General features: G+C 43.3%; 3 protein-coding genes and 1 long non-coding RNA gene across 5 annotated transcripts; 3 read left to right on the top strand and 1 right to left on the bottom strand.

Moving 5' to 3' along the window:
* Positions 1-16: 16 nt before the first annotated feature.
* On the bottom strand, positions 17-15,834 carry Poxm (Pox meso). The gene is made up of 2 exons (XM_017181471.3): positions 15,240-15,834; positions 17-1,632 (listed from the first exon to the last, which is right to left on the bottom strand). Exons 1-2 carry the CDS (start codon positions 15,247-15,249, stop codon positions 509-511), a joined length of 1,134 nt encoding a protein of 377 aa, XP_017036960.1. The 5' UTR covers positions 15,250-15,834; the 3' UTR covers positions 17-508.
* On the top strand, positions 2,064-3,987 carry Or85a (Odorant receptor 85a). 2 transcript variants are annotated; one of them, XM_017181470.2, is made up of 4 exons: positions 2,064-2,246; positions 2,508-3,357; positions 3,463-3,820; positions 3,873-3,987. In XM_017181470.2, the coding sequence occupies exons 2-4, from the start codon at positions 2,597-2,599 to the stop codon at positions 3,945-3,947; spliced, it is 1,194 nt and encodes a 397-aa protein (XP_017036959.1). In that variant the 5' UTR covers positions 2,064-2,246; positions 2,508-2,596; the 3' UTR covers positions 3,948-3,987. The 2 variants fall into 2 exon arrangements, with proteins under 2 accessions (XP_017036959.1, XP_070143013.1); XM_070286912.1 differs by having other exon boundaries at positions 2,504-3,357.
* Positions 5,227-6,067, top strand: LOC108085028 (uncharacterized). The gene is made up of 3 exons (XM_017181473.3): positions 5,227-5,363; positions 5,425-5,506; positions 5,563-6,067. The coding sequence occupies exons 1-3, from the start codon at positions 5,262-5,264 to the stop codon at positions 5,865-5,867; spliced, it is 489 nt and encodes a 162-aa protein (XP_017036962.1). The 5' UTR covers positions 5,227-5,261; the 3' UTR covers positions 5,868-6,067.
* LOC138928836 (uncharacterized) lies at positions 7,166-8,881 on the top strand. Its single transcript, XR_011445240.1, has 3 exons — positions 7,166-7,662; positions 7,764-7,896; positions 7,956-8,881. It is a non-coding gene; the product is annotated as an uncharacterized lncRNA (long non-coding RNA).
* Positions 15,835-17,773: the final 1,939 nt, after the last annotated feature.

Raw genomic sequence — 17,773 nt, 5'->3', positions numbered from 1 at the left:
ACAACTCCGAACTGATAACTGATAAACAAACCGAACAAAAAGACAAATATAAATCTCCAGGATTACATGAAATTCGTATATAATTAGGGTCAGGGCCAGGCTTGAGTCCTGGCCTCGTCCACAAAGGGTTTTGTCCTTAGCATCCACTTGTAGCTTTCGAAAGAAAACTTCGGATAAAATTAATTTTTTTATTTACATTTTAAGTATCTTTATTAACCACTTATGACTGGTTCAGAGAAGGGGAGTAATGCATTATTTACCTTTCAGGTATATTTACATTCTGTGTCACACCCAACCTAATCTCTTAGAAGTGAGATTTACTTGGGGAAATAATTGCAAAGAAAAGCTTCCATAAATAAGGGTAGTTCGTGGTTCTAAATACTCAATTTGTATTTCAAAAATGTTAAGTGAGTGCCAAGGATATAACCCTTTTCTAACTAGAGCTTAGCATAGACATATATTAGGACTGAACAACCCACAACCAACCCACTGACTACCCACTGATCACTCATAAACCAGTGGCTCCGGCGGCCATCATGCCGCCGTGGTGATGGTGATGGTGCATTCCGCCGTTCTGGAAGTACATGTAGTAGTTGTACGGCGACTGCTGGCCAGCTCCGCCCTCACAGTCGAGCAGGGGCTGGCTGCCGGCCGTTCCCGTGACCGGGGACGGGGTCATCGGCAGCGGGGACACTGTGCTGCCCATGCCGCCCATTCCCCCCACGCCCACGCCGACGCCCACCTGGCAGCTGGCCCGCAAGGCCACCGCCTGGTGGTGTGCTAGGATATCGCTCACCGAGTGTGAGGAAGGCCAGTGGGCGGCTGCAGCCGCGGCGGCCACGCTTCGCAACTGGTGGGGATGGGGTCCAGAGGCTTGGCCGCCCGTTCCCTGCGGAGGCGAAGGACTGCCGCAGGACACGGCCTTCATGCTGTAGGCCGCCGCCGCACTGTACGGCTGGTAGATGGAGTTGTACAGGTGGGCGTGTGCGTGGGCGTGGACATGGTGGGCACTCGCCGCCGCCGCCGCTGCCGCCGTCTGGTGATGATGGTGATGATGATGCGGATGATGGGCTCCTCCTCCGGCATTTCCCAGGTTAAGGTTGTTGTTCGCGCTCCCGCCGCCGTTGTTGTTGTTGCCGTTGTTCTGACCCCCGTTGCTGGAGACACTGCCGCCGCCACTGCTGCTTCCGCTGCCCATCACTGCGCCCGGTGTGTGCTGGTGGCCCAAGCTGCCCAGCTTGTTCCTCAGAATCCTGGATATGGAGCTGACACTGGGCACATTCGTCTTGTCGCAGATTCCCTCGCTGAGCAGCCGATCCCGGATTTCCCAGGCGAAAATGCCAGGATCTCGCTGCTTCAGCTCCCTGATGTAGTTGACCACCTTGGGTGTGGTGACACGCGGCTTGGATCCACCAATGGCCCCCGGCAGTATCGAGCCCGTTTCGTGGTACCTGGCCAGGATCTTGGACACGCACCCGTGGCTCACCCTCAGCTGGCGGGAGATGTCGCAGGGCCGGATGCCCAGACGGGCCAGCTCCACGATTCGCATCCGCGTGGCGTTCGGCAGCGGGCGACCGTTGACGAACACGCCGCCCAGCTGGTTCACCTCGCCGTACTGCGGACACTGCGACTCTGCAAGAAACAAGAGGGGGGTTTCGCATTAGCCAGAGTTCTCAGGAAGAAATACGTTTTGAACAATGGGTATCAGAAGTTTGAATAATTTTAGGAGAATGGGGAATATAGTATTAGGATAATATAGGATATCTGATAGTATTAGGCTCTAACTCTAGAACATTTTCAATATAAGGAGAATTAATCTACAACTATCTCTAAAAATAGATTCTGTAAAGTATATATATATTGAACATTAAAATTGCAATTCATCTATATTAGACACTCCCCAAACCAAGTGCAGGGTAGCAAAAAACAAAGAGCGGTGCCCACTGGATGGACACAATGGGAATGAGAACCGAACAAAAGCACATTTGCGTCTAATTAGTTTCGGTGGCAAATGGGCAGAGTATAGAGGGGGCAGCGGCAGCGGATTGTGGTTCGTTCGGCTGAAAATCGCTACCATTTGCTTCTCAGAACTGCGGATGTGGGTGCCTCCGCTGAGAGATTACTGGGACTGGGAGGAAAGCACAATTTGAATGCCCGGAACGTGCGGAAATGCACTTTGAGCGATGACGCAAAGATTTCCCCCCAGGCGCTGGAAGGAAGGCACACCTAAAGATAGGTGGATATGGGTAAGTTGTAAACCTTTGATTACGAAATATCGAAGAAAGTATATGCAGGTTTCTGTTCGCCAAAAACCATAAATACATCAATTAAAGAAGCCCTGAGAAAGCGACAATGTGACAACAACCTGTTCGAGAAAGGAATGACCTAGAACTAAGTTCAAAACAAGACATTTTCCCTAACAACCACGCCCCCAGAAATATATCCACCCTGCATTTAAGACCCTTGACTAATTGACTATTACCTTGTTTTATAAATATTTAAGACAGAATTGGGCCATTAGAAATTGTGTATAAATGTGGCGAGGTCAGGAAGTGCCCTCAGTCGCCGAATTAAGAGCAAACTTGAAGGATCAAACATGATCTTTAAATACATCCAAAAGCCGAGCCTGGAAGCTCTCCTTGGCTCTCGAGATTCTCTCATCTACTTCAACAGATGCATTGCCCAAATGGGATGGAGGCCGCCGCCAAGAACCACCAAAAACTGGTGGCTGTATTACCTTTGGACCCTCGCAGTTTTCTTTTTCGTCTTCATTTTTGTTCCCAATGGACTGGTAATGACCGGGATAAAGGAGTTCAAGGACTTTACCACCACGGACCTCTTTACGTACGTTCAAGTTCCGGTCAACACCAATACCTGCATTATGAAGGGCATTATCGTGTTCTTTATGCGGGCCAGATTCGTCAAGGCCCAGAAAATGATGGATGCCATGGACAGGCGCTGCATCAAGATAGAGGAAAAGAACCAGGTGCATCGGGCGGCGGCCCTGTGCAACCGCGTGGTTATCATCTACCACGGAATTTATTTCGGGTACCTATCCCTTGCGGTAATCGGAGCACTGGTCATACGGAAGTCCCCGTTTTGCGTGTACAATCCTCTGGTTAACGCCAACGACCACTTCTATGTGGCCATTACGATTGAGGCTGTCACCGTGGGGGGCGTAATAATGGCAAACCTTATCCTGGACGTATATCCGATCATTTACGTGGTCGTCTTGAGGACCCACATGGGACTACTGACTCAGAGAATCAAGGAGCTCAGATCGGATGTGGATAAGGGAGAGGATCAGCACTTGAAAGAGTTGGTGGAGTGTGTGAAGGATCACAAGCTGATTGTTGAGTAAGGATATTTTAGCCTCTCAAGAACACTCCATAAATAATTATTATATTATTATTACTACTAAAAATTAATTTAAATAATATAAAAAAACCCATCCCCCTGTAGGTACGGAAATGCCCTGCGACCCATGATTTCGGCCACAATGTTCATTCAGCTGCTATCCGTGGGACTCCTCCTGGGCTTGGCGGCGTTGTCCATGCAGTTCTATAACACCGCCATTGAGCGATTTGTATCGGGAGCCTACACTATAGCCATCTTATCCCAGACCTTTCCCTTTTGCTATGTCTGCGAGCAGCTGAGCAGCGACTGCGACTCCCTGACCAACACATTATTCCACTCCCAGTGGCTTGGGACAGAACGACGATATAAAACCACGATGCTGTACTTTATACAAAATGCCCAGCAGTCGATCCTGTTCACGGCCGGCGGCATATTCCCCATTTGCTTGAACACCAACATAAAGGTAAGGCAATTGTTCGATTTAACTACTACATTTATGTATCCGATTTTTTTAGATGGCCAAGTTTGCTTTCTCAGTAGTAACCATTGTGAACAAAATGGATTTGGCAGAGAAATTTCGACGAGAGTAGTTCGAGGAGTAATACAGGAGTTTTTTTAAGTCACTTATAATAATGATTAATTACCTTATCGAAATCACAGTAAACTCAAAAAAAATATATATAATCCCTGTCCCAATACTAACGGACCCTAATGGCATGATCTAATTATATAGAGAATTTAGCATTATTAATTTGTATTTGCTTTTAAATATTACATTTTTACTAAACCACCAACCTCCTTAGCCGGATAAATGGTAAATGAAGAAAAAAGAACAGATCAATGCTTTGTGGCTTTAAAATTACCATTTTTCTTGACCAACAAAGCCCAGCAAACAAAGGAAAACTTACAGAACCTACCATTATGGCTGGGTATTATTAGGTGGTGAATGTAAAGGGGCTTTATCTGGAGGCACCTGCCGCCGGACTAAGACGTCTGGAAGTGGCAGTCCAGTCCATTACAATTATGGGCAGTTGGGGGAAATGCTGCACATCTGCGCCGTCTTCTAATTTCGAATCGTCGTGTTTCACAACGGCAACTTCGAGGGCAACACGTACTCCAGAGAGTGCAGCGCCATAAAATAGAGGAGCTCCCGGGTTACCCAAGAAATCAGGAAGGAACCGGACAAAGGAGCTAGATGGAGTGGGAGTGGAGTATATCGACCTCGTTTCGATGGCTTCCCATTCAGAAGGGCACTTCGCGACTTACAAGCTCGTTCGGCCGGCGGGGGATATCGGATTACAAATCCCACTTGTTGCCACCGACTCGCCGCCTTCAGCTGATCCGGCTAATGATGCCCAGCCAGTCTCGAGTTTCGTGTACTTAGTTTATGGTTATGGATTTGCGCACTTGTCAATTGCAGTTCGATCTATATGAGCAGCACTCGGGGTCGTTCCAAAGCCCCCAGACAGAGCGAACGTGCAGCTGCATAAATACTAAAAAAAACTGTGCGAAATAGAGGGAATCAGCATGGGTATCTCCCCGCATTAAAGGTGATTGTAATAGTTGAGAGGTGTTCGACAGGGGGATACTGTGGGGAAATCAAAGGGAAACTCTGCTGGGCTACTAATAAATAATAGAGTTGAATTTCGGCGTATCTGGGAATTGTTACAATTCTTCTAATAAATTATCTTATACCGATCCCAGATCACAAACAATAACCCTTTAAGTCTAAATACTACAGCTGCCAAAATGTCCAAACGCCTCAAAAAGGTTCCTGTTTACCCCTTAACTTATCTTAAAAATTACCCAATAACCCTGAATTTTACAGTATACTAGGTATATATATTGAGCTTAGAGTTCTATATAAGCCTGCTTCACAGACAGTCTAGTCAGTCCGAGTTGGAATGTCGCCCAGAAGGGATATATTCGTTGCCCTGAGCTGCTGCTGCCTTGTGCTCAGTTTTCTGGGCATACAAGCTAGGAATCTGCAGGAAACTGCTGTTAGTGTAAGTGCTGAATGGATTATATTTTACTTTTAATAATCTACACCTACACTACACTTTCCAGAAGCGAGATATTTCCGATTGGTTCTCCTACTTTGATGACTTGCTCTACGACAGCGATAGCGATGAAGACACGAAAAAAATTTGTAAGTTGAGGCCAAACTCCTGTGTTCGTTAATGTTTCAGAATCTGTTCCTTGCAGTGGTCTGTAGCAACTGTACGGTAGTGGTTCAACCTGTTCCAGCGGGTGGAGCAGCTCCAGGATCTACAGGCTCTACGGACACAACTGCTTCTGCTAAACCTGCAGCTGCTCCAATTCCAGCTCCAGCAGTTACTCCTGGCGGTCAAAGTCCATCTTCAGCAAGTCCTGTTAGCGCTTCAAGTCCAGTTCCAGGAGCTCCGGGAGCAGCTCCCGCAGAACCTGTGGCAGCACCTCCGGCCGCACCTCCGGTAGCACCTCCGGCCGCACCTCCGGCAGCAGATCCAGCCCCCGCTCCTTCTGCCTAAACACCTCAATTACCTAATGCCCAAAAAAATTACCGTCCGAATCCTCCTAGTATTTATAACTCCTTCCATATAACAAACCGCTCTGGCAATAGGTTTTAGATGGGATTTGGTATACGATAGTTTGCACCTCGAATAAAACCCGAGTTCATTCCGCTTGGTCCATAAATCTGAGCGGCTCCCAGGCACATAGTATCCTCAAATCTGAAACGCAACGTCTTGACATAAGTCACAACAAATCGGCTGGCACTCGCCGCAGACCCACACGCAGTGAGTACGATGGTCGGGGAAGATTTGACATCCACATCCACATCCATTCGGGGGCCAAGTCGGTGGTTTTTTGTCTGCTCAGTCTTTGAACAGTCGTATCGCCGTGTAGGGGACAGGGAGAGAAAGGAGCCAAGGCTCCCCTCGGCAGGGCGCTTGACATTCTGTTTGACATTTGTAATCTCGTGATCGTTAATTATTTACGAATTGAGTTACAAACAGAGAGAGGGACAGGAGGCTCTTCGAAAATATTCAGCGCCAGGAAGGAAAGCCAGAAGTAAAGTCAAAGATCATGGAGACGACAAATGCGCTATCTCGAGTGAGGAGGTTACTATATAGGATGCCCTTCCCAGAAGTTCTTACAAATTCTTTCTTTCTTGTTAGCATAATGCATATTTTATTTCCCATGAATGGAGCTATAATTTCGGGTAAAACATTTTATTTTGATATGGCAGAATATCCTTTAGTCGTGACAACAAGTGTTTTTTTATACCCTTGCAGAGCATTGTAATTTTAGTCAGAAGCTTGAAACGCCGTGAAGGAGTCATTTCCGACCCTATAAACCATATATATTCATGATCAGCATCAACAGGCAAATCTTTCTAGCCATATCGGACAGAAATTTTTTTTTTTTAATTTTTTCAAAAATTTATAAGGGGTTACATCGTTAAAATGATCAAAAATCGACGAAAATTTTAATTTCTTAAAATGAAAAATTTGGATTACAGAATTGTTAACCTAGAAAAAACTAGCAAAGCAAAGTTTTTCGAATTAAATTTTATGCTATTTCGGGTTAGTTATGATATATTTAAAGTTTTGATTTGTCCAAAAAATTATCATATAAAAATACAAATAAAGAATTAAAATATTTCCAGTCTGGAAGTATAATATGTGTACGCCAAATAATTATATACCATGTATACATATATATCTTTTCTAATCTCCCTTTTGTATTCCCTTTCATTTGACAAAAATGGATCATCAATGATCCAATTGCAAACTGCTAGGGTATATCAACTTCGGCCTGCCGAACAGCTTTCTTTTTTGTTCTTTTTTCTTACTTCAATACCCTGTGCTCAGAGTGTAAAAAATTCAAAGTATTTTCCCAATGATGGCTGCAATTTGTTGGTTTCCCTTCTAGAACATTATCTACCAGTGCTTGACTTTTGTGCTAAACGTCCATAAATTTGTCTCAACAAATATTTTCTAGTTGTCGCAATGCCTGGATGCTGTGGCCTCGTCTTTCTGGTGGGGTTTTTCTTCTTCATTTTGGATCTATCGGCGATAGTCAGGCCGCTTTAATGGCTTTTCAAATACGCATGACATCAATTTTGGGCAATTACCAAAGATTAATGGCGGCCAAAGTTGAGCACTTGCGGGTTTAATTATGATATGTGTGAGTTATGCTGTCCCGATAAAGTTCGAACCTTCGCCTGACCGAAAAATTGGGAAATTAATTGAATACACTATCTGGTTCGACTTGCTGTCTGATTGGAGAGTGCTCTCCGACTTGCAGTCGTCTTTGTTCTGAGTAAGTTCTTCCACTTGTGATTTATGGCAGCCAATCGACATCCGGCCAGAATAAAATACTGCCCGCGAACACATGCAAATTAGTCACGTATTTCCTATTAGAGCGGCGCATCGATTCCCCCTTTAAACCGACGGAAGTGAGATGAGTCAAGAGCACAGACATTTAGCTGGGTTCGAAAGTCTAGATCCACATCACCATGCGACAACACCTATAAACCCGACTATATATCGGACTGTAAGATATACCACTACCAAAGTTTGTTTTACATTTTTATTCAACATATTTTCTTCCAGTGTGTGCTGTTCAATTTGATCTAGCCTCAAGCCCCTTTTTCGAGGGTTCACAAGTGCAACATTGGCCCGACTACTTGTGCGATGAGATGCGTCGGCACTGATTGTTGGTCTTATTAAAGGTGCAAACATGCCACCGTCGTTGAGACGAGTCTGGGGGTGGGCTTAGGTACTCCTCTGGTGTCGGTCACGATCAGAGGAGCAGTTCGGGTAGGTGCAAGCCAGGTCGCCGTCGCGTTCTCAGTTTGTTTTGTTGTTTGTTTGCCCGCCAGGCAGCAGTCTCCGGGGCAGAAGAGTAGGAAGGTGCAGACGCGCTAAGAGACAAAATTCTGTTTATTTAATTTCGAGTTACGCACAAAAAGCGATTTGCCTGGCCCTACTGCTACTGGACCACTTTGCCGGAAAGGATCACTTCTGACTTATCGACTTTCCGCTAGTCAGACTAGACAGCCTTAATCAAGGCAAACACACCGGGATGCTGGACAGATCAGGGCCCGGATCCCGAACCGATCCGAGCCGAGAGCAGCAGCAGCTTCTGTTAATGAAATGCAAACAGCTATGGATTCGTGAAGAGGTCGAGCAAACAGCTTAACAAATCATAAAGTCTGAAACTCTAAAACTCTGGCTGCTGCCCTGCCTTTTCAGTCAATATTTGCCCATAGATTTTCGTGTCTCTCTGTGTCCCTCCTAGAGTCAGGGTCCTTTTAGGACTCCCGGTGGCGGAAATTGGAAGTTGATTCGGATTAGAATTCAGTAGCAGACGGTTGTATATCTGTGTTGTCGGTACAAATGGCTTACAAATGGCTGTGTTTGCATTGAAACCATACACCTTTACGGGCAGGACACGCTTGGCTCGAGATCGGGAAGCCAGGAGAAAAAAAAATTATAAAAAGAAGTTCTAAAATAATCCAAATAAATATACAAGCTGTGCCTGGAACTAAGTATAATAATTTGATTAAATTAAATTAAAAACTAAAATACTCAGTTGTATTAATGTTTATAAAATTAAATTAACGACGAAACTTATCATTTAGATCTCTGCTAATATTATTTTCCCTGCACCATACGCCCCATAAAAAGCTCAATTAAAATTGTCTATATGGCAAAATTATAATTCATAAATTCTGGGAAATTGCCGAATACAATGGCGACCACTGTTCCGCGCAAATTACAAATGCAATCCAGAAAGAAATGTCGGCTTTAATGTGCGCATGCTTGTCGGAGTTTCTTCCTCCTGGTTCCTCTTCCATGGAAATTTTTCAACACTTTTTCAAAAGCTTTGCCGACGGCAATTAAAATCGCGCATATGCAGCTTGAGTTTGTTTTTGATTTTTAGCTGTTATAAATTATTAAAATATCGTTAAAGTATATTCACGAACCCACTGATGCGGGTAAATCCAATTACAGGAGCAATTAACGAAGGTTAACTAAGTAGAACTAATTAAAAATAATATTTTTCGCTAAACAAAATGGACGGAGCGGAGAGCACCAGGAAAAACAACATGTCAACGTGTGAGAATGTGTGAGGCACAGTGAAGATTCTGGTGATTAAAACCAAATATTTTACATTTAAGGAAAAATGCATTTTTTAATAAATTTACCTATTTATTCAAATAACTCCTTTCGACTTGAAAAATTAAAGCTGCAGCTTAATAAACTCGACTGTTGATGTCAAGGATATGTCAAAGATACCTCTTTCTGCCCTTTTTGTACATAGTCATTATTTTCTTTAACCCTATGATATACTGGATATGCAAATCTGACATTCAAATCTGATGAGTATAAATCGTTGCCAAAAGTTTTTACTGTAAGCCTCATGTGCATATTTATTGACGTTTTGTCACTCAAGTAAATGTATTTCAATCTTATCAGCTCGCAAAACATTCATACATTATGCTATATAAGTGGCGACAGTCCTCTTCCTACTTGTCTGTCTGGTTGATAAGTTGCAACTAATAATTGCAATAAATAAAATACTTCGATTGACTCTGTGATTATTTAAAAAAAAAACAAACGGATAATGCCGAGAGGAACATCTTCGATGTCAAATGTCGAGAGGCAATGAACTTATTTGCCGCCTAATTGAATTTAACAAATTCAAACATCTCGAATTGATAAGACATCCGCTTAACGCGATCATAAAAATACATTGTATGATTTATATGGCATTTGATTTGAAACGCATAGGTGAAATTTCAGCGAGCTCCGAACGATGACAATAATACTTATCACGCCTTTAGAGACGCTGGTTATTTGTAGAAAACAAGAAAAAGGCCAATTCGAATTTAATTTTAATTAATAAGCGAGCCGCGCGGAGGCCGTCAATTAACACGTTTTCACACTAAGCGAAGCGTCCTACGAAAATGGTCCACTAAATTGTATTAAATCGCAGAAAACTCTGAGTAATTGTCTGAATATTCACAGCATTAACTGCAACCGAATAAAATACAAAAGAAAAAACACAAATAAACCAGAAATTATCAAAATGGCTGCCAATTTGGATTTGTATTTTTAGTTCGTTCGGGTCCCAAATTGAATATAAATTTGGCATGAAATGATGTTTTTGATATTGAGGGCAATATTTCATGTGACTGTGGTTTTGGTGTTTGATTGGATCATCCGGATCAGGGGAGGATGGGGGGATTCGCCCAAAAAAGACATCATGCTAAGGTCGACAAATGAATTCGAAAATTAAATACTCTTTGAAAGAACTATTAAATAAAGTGTGATTTATTGAATACTTCAAATACAAATAAATAACGTTCTAGGCAGTAAAATAAAAATAAAATTTTAGGTAATTTCCTGGAATTAACAAATGTATGTCAAATAATAGTATTAATAGATAGTGATAATAATATGGAAGTACATCCATTATAATTTGCTAATACATTGCAAGACTAAGTAAACATTTGTTAAGAGATATTCCAATAGACCCATATAAAATTCAAGGGAAAAAGGTTTCAGAAGTATTTAAAGAAGGTTCTTTTACATTTAAAGACTTTCTACAAATATATAAGATACATAGTTAAAATATAATTTTATTTACATTTTTCTTTAGCCAGAGTAGAGAACTACTATGTCCTTACTTTCGAGAGGGTATAAAAGTGCATGGCAAATTGGATTTCCTTTTTTCATAACTATACAATATGTGCGAGTGCATTTTCAACTGCTGCGTGGCTTGTTCCCATAAATCTTGGGGTCTTGGCAAGTGGCGGCTTCTTCTCCTACGGAAGACCGAAGACCGCAGAGCCAGCCGTAGCAGGTTGATTGACAGAGCGCCGTCGCTCCGTCGTTTTATTTTAAATTTTTTTTTCCCTTGTTCTTGGCATTTTATGAAATTTATATATGCATTCGGTGGCATGCAGAAAAAATTAATTTAACAACTCAGTTGACTTGAGCTGAGGCTCAGCAGGCAGCGCATTGCGTATACGCGGTGTGGTCCGCCCCCTTGCACTATACTGCACTGTGCTGACAATGTGACTATTTAGTTGGCCGCCGACTTATAAATAGTCCCCTTTTAAATACAGTTTTCATCTCGATGTTTTCTTCCCTTTCTTTATTTTATACAATACTATAAGTAACTACGAGAGGAGAGCTTGTCGACAATTTTGCATTCGGAGCGTTGCACAATTTGCCGCACAATCGCATTTATTTATCAGTAAATTTCACAGAGTCGCCGTTCCGCGAGATCTTTCCTCCTCTTCGAAGATTCCCGGTGACCCGATGGCCATGCCATTTTCCTTGTTAATCTGCAGAGTTCAACCGGAGTGTTATCAACGGAAAAGAGTCGTCGTTGTCGTTGGGAGTGGGAGTGATATTTGTTTACACAAGATCGATCGTTGGATCGATCGATTTCGAATTCTAAATAGGATGGGGAATGTTTTGCTCAAGGTTTGCTGATAAATTCCAGCAAAGGTTCCAGGAAATGGAGATCCTTTTTTACTTATATTTCAGCTTGGTCGCTCTTTAAAAATACCCAGTTTGCCGATACCCGATCAAGATCCCCAGAAGCCTCGAATGGTAAATGAATCCCATCAGAATAGGCGCCCTCGCCGGGCGCCTGCCTAGCAAGTGGGAATCAAAAGTACATAAAGCTAAATAGATTCCTGCGGCGTCAACAGCATTGTCTGTCAACAGAAATTAATGAGTTCATAAATCACGGCAGCCACCACAAAGATGCACCAAAGACGCACTAGCTGTGGCCAAGGATGGGAGCCAGGGGCAGTAGTTGGAGTCTAGGAAATATGACGGCCTTAGCTCCCATCTGGGGAATCCAAACCCGAAAAGGGATGTGTGCCTCAAAGAAGATATGCCGCCGCAGTGACTTCAATTACGCGTACCAGGAATGCGCAGACAATGCGAGACCGCGTAGCCAAAATGTGGTCCCTGTCGATGGCCAGAGTTCCGATCTGTCCCCGGGAGAGGGAGAGATCCAACGCATCCGACCAATCATTGGCAATGTACTAGAACCGACAACAACTCCCAGCAGCAGTCGAGAAATGTGCAACGCCCGCCGCTGACAGCACCGACATGCATATAAATCCAACCATGTGTTCCGTTCCCCAGCTCCCAGCTCTCAAGTCCTGGGCAGGGCTGACAGCTAGAAAGAAGCTGATCTTGGAGAATACTAATCTAGATATAGCAAGAGTTTATGTACCACAATGCAAGTTTATAATTTATAAATAAATAATCAAATTTTAAAGTATTACCAAAGTCACAGAATTTTGTATACAACTATATTAGGAGTCCTAATTTAGGACTAATATGTCCCCATATTGGAAGGAATACTTCCTTAGCCTATTATAATAGCTACAAATAGATAGAGACTAGCTAAATAGACAAAGCTACGTCTCTGAATCTAGAATCTGAAACTAGGAAATGGAGCTGGATGTCCTATGTCGCAGTTCCGGTTGCGGGTCGGGTCGCCATCGCTCCCGTGGGACTCGACACAGGCCATCAAGGGGTTAGGGGTTGGGCTAGGGGTTAAGACCAGATGTCGGCCGTCGGCTTATTGATGTGCTTGCCATTCATTATCCAGGGAATGAACTAGCTCAAACACGTGCCCCCTCTAACGATTAGAAACGCATTAAATTTATGGTAATGAGCTGAGTTTTATCCTCAAGTATACTTGTATACATGAAGCACACTTGTCAGATGTCAGAGGTCGGAGGAGATATCCGCAGGGAGATAATTAAGAGGAAAGGGGGACCAAAAGTTCCTGATTCATGGAGATATACGCCCTAAGAGGGATCTTATGTCGTTATTATTATTTTTCCCTAATGTTGGTTATAAAAGTAGTTATAGCTTTAAAAGTACTTCAACTTGGTTTCAATTCCCGAGAAATCTCGCTTAAGAAACCCCGTATTACCGACAATATTATTTTGCCAAAATGCGCTTAATGAAAGTTCCGCACCAGCTGGCGGGGTAGCGATTTAATTAAAGAACTCGGGGGAAACGACGCCACACAATCAAGCCGGTGCAGTGGAGCGTTATCCCAAGACCGAGCCGCAATCGAGGGTATCAGCGGAGGAAGCTGCTGGTCGGGCTTTTCAGCCTCTCTCCATCTCCCAGTTCCAGCTCCTGGACACGTTCATGTAGCACCATATACATATATAGACTCTTCCATTAAGGCGTGTACACATTGACGCGACGAACTTCTCCGCGTGTCTCAAGTGTTTGCCAGCATTTTGTGACGCCGACTTTTGTTTTACTGGCCCTCCTTCCTCTTCCTCTGTGATTTTACCATCTTGCACTTGCACTGGCTGGCGTTCCTGGGCTTTGCATGTTCGGCTACCGAAGTAGATGGCCACGCATTTGTGCCTCTCCGGTCCAGCGGGCTCTGGGGTCTGGCCTGGGCCTGCACCTCGCCGTCTGAGCCTATATCTTTCACGACGTCTGCGGCCCGGACAAACAATGCCGGCGAACAAACAGAATGTCAAAACATCGAAAGCAGTCATTAATGGACCAAAGTGCGGACCTCCTGGCCGATATCTTCCGTCTTTCCGGCTCAGTTTGAGTGATGTGCTTTATTCTAAAGAATCTTGTATCAAAGTTATCTAGAATATTGGTATGATTCTATTAAAATGTAAGGCTTACAAATTTTAAAAAGAAAGTCTTTAATTACCAACAAATAACTGAAAAAAAAAACGATTTTATTATGGCTAAGCCACTTAACAAAAATCTAAAAACCATACCTAAATGCCAGACTAGAAACCACTATAATATTTCGAGAAATTATGTCACCCAACGGTTGGGACCGATCTCCTCGTCCGTTGTCCCATTATTTCAAAGATGATCCAACCAGTTGGAAATTTGTAAAAGTAAATCGACGCATGCCAAATTATTCAATTGCGCTGATGTTGGTCAACAGACACTGGCAAGCAAATCTTTGCACATTAGTTTTTCGGCCATAGGAAGACGTGGCTGCCACGGCATTTTTGTTTTTGGCCCAAAGCACATGGACAAACAGAGACACGCACACTTGGAGCCAAGAGTGAAGACCGCACGACAAAGGCACAAACATTACAACGGTCATTAGTTAAATTAGGAGGCATGGGTCCCGGACCCCGCCAAGAGATTGCTGCTGGCTTGGAGTTTGGATTCGGGTTCGGGTTCGGGTTCGGGTTACGGATGTCGGCGACATCATCGAAAGCCAGAAGCATCAGGGCAAACAAGTGCCGCGGCTACCGCGAGGCTGTCGATCAAGCGCAAAGCGACGGCAGCCTTTTGAAACGAAAATCATGAGCAAACACCTGCTTCTTTCCTCTTGGCCTGGCCAAAAGAAACTCCAACAACAAAATATAAAGAAAATAAGTCGGGCCATCGATCGATTGCCACACAGTCTGGGCATCGATCCATCAGGACTTGGCTTGGCTTTGAGGATTGGGCGAGAGCTCTTTGTTAGCAAAACACTTGAACTTGGGGATTTGAGTGCACAGAAAAAAAATCTTTTAAATTATGGCTATAGGAAAAAAACAGGTCGGTAATATTTATTAAATATACGATTTTTCAGAGCTGATGTCTGCAGATTCTTTGCTTCAGACTTTTTTAAAGACTGTTTTAAAGTTGAGTTATTCAACTTTAGTTTTCTCTATAGTTGATTTAGGTTGCTGGGAGTTTATTTAATTTAAAAATGCATTCCTCTTAACGACAACAAAGGCCTTTAAACTGAAACAATTTCAGACCTTGCATGCCGTCGGCACCTCGCACTCGTGGACCCCTCAGTCTAGGTGATATATCGGGGATTCTGGATGGCCAGGGATAGTTTCGAGGGCTGTCTCCACCTACCTGGGTCCATTTCGGCCGTTGACAGTTGATTGAAGAACTCCAGAATTGCAGTTGTCGCACCTTCCGTACGATCTCCTTGCTGGCTCCGCCGAGAAACTTTCTCTGGTTGAATTCGCTGGAATGGGAGTCGGATCGCTGAGTGCTGGCGGTGGTTGCCTAGTCGTTAACTTTTCGCACTTGGCTATAATGTGAGTTTCAATTAAGGCATGAAATTTGTATACAAATTGGCGCCAGTTGTGCGGTGGCTGCGATGCCGTGAACCAAAACTGAGATCTGATTAGCACATTTTCGGGCCAAAACGGTGGCTCACTGGACCGCTCGGCTGGCCTGGCTCGAAAATTATCACGCACTTATCACACCTTATTGGGGAAGCGGGAACTAACCGCACACACTTTATGACACTTTGGAATATGGGTTTTGCTACGCTCCGATCTTGTACCCTGTAGGTTTCTGCGCTTTTTCGTTATCCGTACGACCGGCCACCCGTGAGATCGATTATTCGTATTCCGTGCGCGCGCTCTTGGTCTTGGTTCGGTTCCGATTGGTTCGAAACGGATCACTTCGGATCGGATTGGAAGAAAGATCGTTGCTGCTCGCCGTGTCTACTGCGACTAACGCCGACTCCGCCGAGCAGTTTCCCAGCATCCTCAAGATCTCTCTCTCTCTAGCACTGCCTCTCTCTCGCTCTTTTGCTGTGCACACACACATGCGAGGGAGGGCGGTTCGATCGCTTGTATTTGTTGGCTTTAATGGCGATGCTCGAAAGAATAAAAATGAAGAATATCTTTGGACGAACAGGAGCGCTGCAGGGTGTTGAAGGTGGGGCTGGATATATAGATGAAAACTAAAACTAAACTAAAATTAATTTAAAAAATGTTATCAGCTTGAAAATTTTATATTAAAATATATCATAAATATTATATTATATCTTAAGACTTCCAAAAATTGTGGATCCGAACGGACTAAATAAAAATGTGGAGAGGCTTTTCACCAGAAATGATAATTAACTACACAGGAGGGCCTAAACAAATTGGTTAGATGGATTTTCTAAAAAAATATCAAAATATATTAATAAAAATAAAATAAATAAAGTAACCTTGCATAAACGGTGGGACCAACCTCCTGAGCGATTCCTCAGGAAAATTACATCTTTTTCAGGACCCAAAGTCCCCCTGGGTCGCTCTCTGGTCGCAAGGGAACCGGAATCTCTCTCGCGGGCCGAGTGAGTGAGCACACGCAACCGGGCGGAGTTAATTTCTGAATGCTTGAATGGCCAATCTGAAGCAAGTAAGCGTATCCGTAGCGTTACGCAGGGTGAGCGAGAGATGTCATGACTTTTTAGTGTCACACACATGCGATTCGGCGACTTGGCGGCCTGGTGGGGGCGGGGCTGTGGGAATTCTGGGTGGATCGCGTGCATCTATTTTTGGTTCATTAGGAAAGTCATAATGCTAATAAAGCGGTGCAGACGACACAGTGGTAGGTGGTGGTGCTGGTGGTGGTAACCCTGTAGTGCGCAGCCAATGCGGCAACACGGCGTATGCGTGATGAGGATGCCAACTCTCGCTGAGGCGTTGCGTCTTGCTTGGTTAGAGTTAATTATAAGAAATGCCTGTCTTCATCTGATTGTCACCGATTCTAAAAATCGTCATTTAATGATAGATGCCAATTTTCGTTGTCATTCCCTCATTAAAATGGGCAGAAAACTCAGCTCTGGCCTGCTGATTTTCCCCTGCACTCGCTGGCGGGTGTGCATGCACACTCACACACACACAGAGGGCGTTGGACACACCTCCTTGAGTTGGCTTACGCTTACCTGCTCATACCTTTTGTTGCGAATCCAATTGGCCTCTCATCCTCTCACTCGGTGCGAGAGCGACTCCGTCTCCGCTCTTTAGCTCTTTCTATGGCTGAACTCGTTCGGATTGCAGGTCTGACGATCGCCATTCTGCAAATTTCCCTTTGTTTTTTTTTTTTTCATTCATTAATATGACTAAATTAAATACGTTTTATGCTTTGTACTGTTAATATATATATATTTGTATTTATTTCGTTAATTAAGGTTAATAGTTACCCCATAAGCTTGAAGACATTAGTCGCTCTGCCTCGAATTCATTGAAATGAGGAATTGAATTTGTTATTACAATCAAAATAAATAAAGTAAATTTGGTAATTGTTTTGTCTTAGTTTCTATGGGGTTAAAAAAGCGGCTTATAGTGTTCAAAATTTTAAAAATCCGTTTATAACTATTAAATTTATTATTATTCCACTTCAGCAGACACAAAAAAGAGCTGAAATATGCATTATGTGAAGACTTTATATTCATATTTATAGACATAATATTCAATATGATAGTTTTGGTGGCATATTACAATTTAAAAATATTATAACTAAGCCAAAAATGCATTAATTTGAATTCGGTAAGCTGCTCTAAGTTAGTTTTTAGAAGTTTAAAAAATCTGCATACTGAATTTAACTTTGTTTTAAATTTTTAATTTTGCCAATTTTTCACTATTTTAACGATGTAACCCCTT

Source organism: Drosophila kikkawai, chromosome 3R (assembly GCF_030179895.1).
Source record: "Drosophila kikkawai strain 14028-0561.14 chromosome 3R, DkikHiC1v2, whole genome shotgun sequence".
In the NCBI taxonomy this organism is placed as follows: Eukaryota; Metazoa; Arthropoda; class Insecta; order Diptera; family Drosophilidae; genus Drosophila; species Drosophila kikkawai.
Note: the sequence above shows the minus strand (reverse complement) of the source record. Positions and strands in the feature narration are given on the sequence as shown.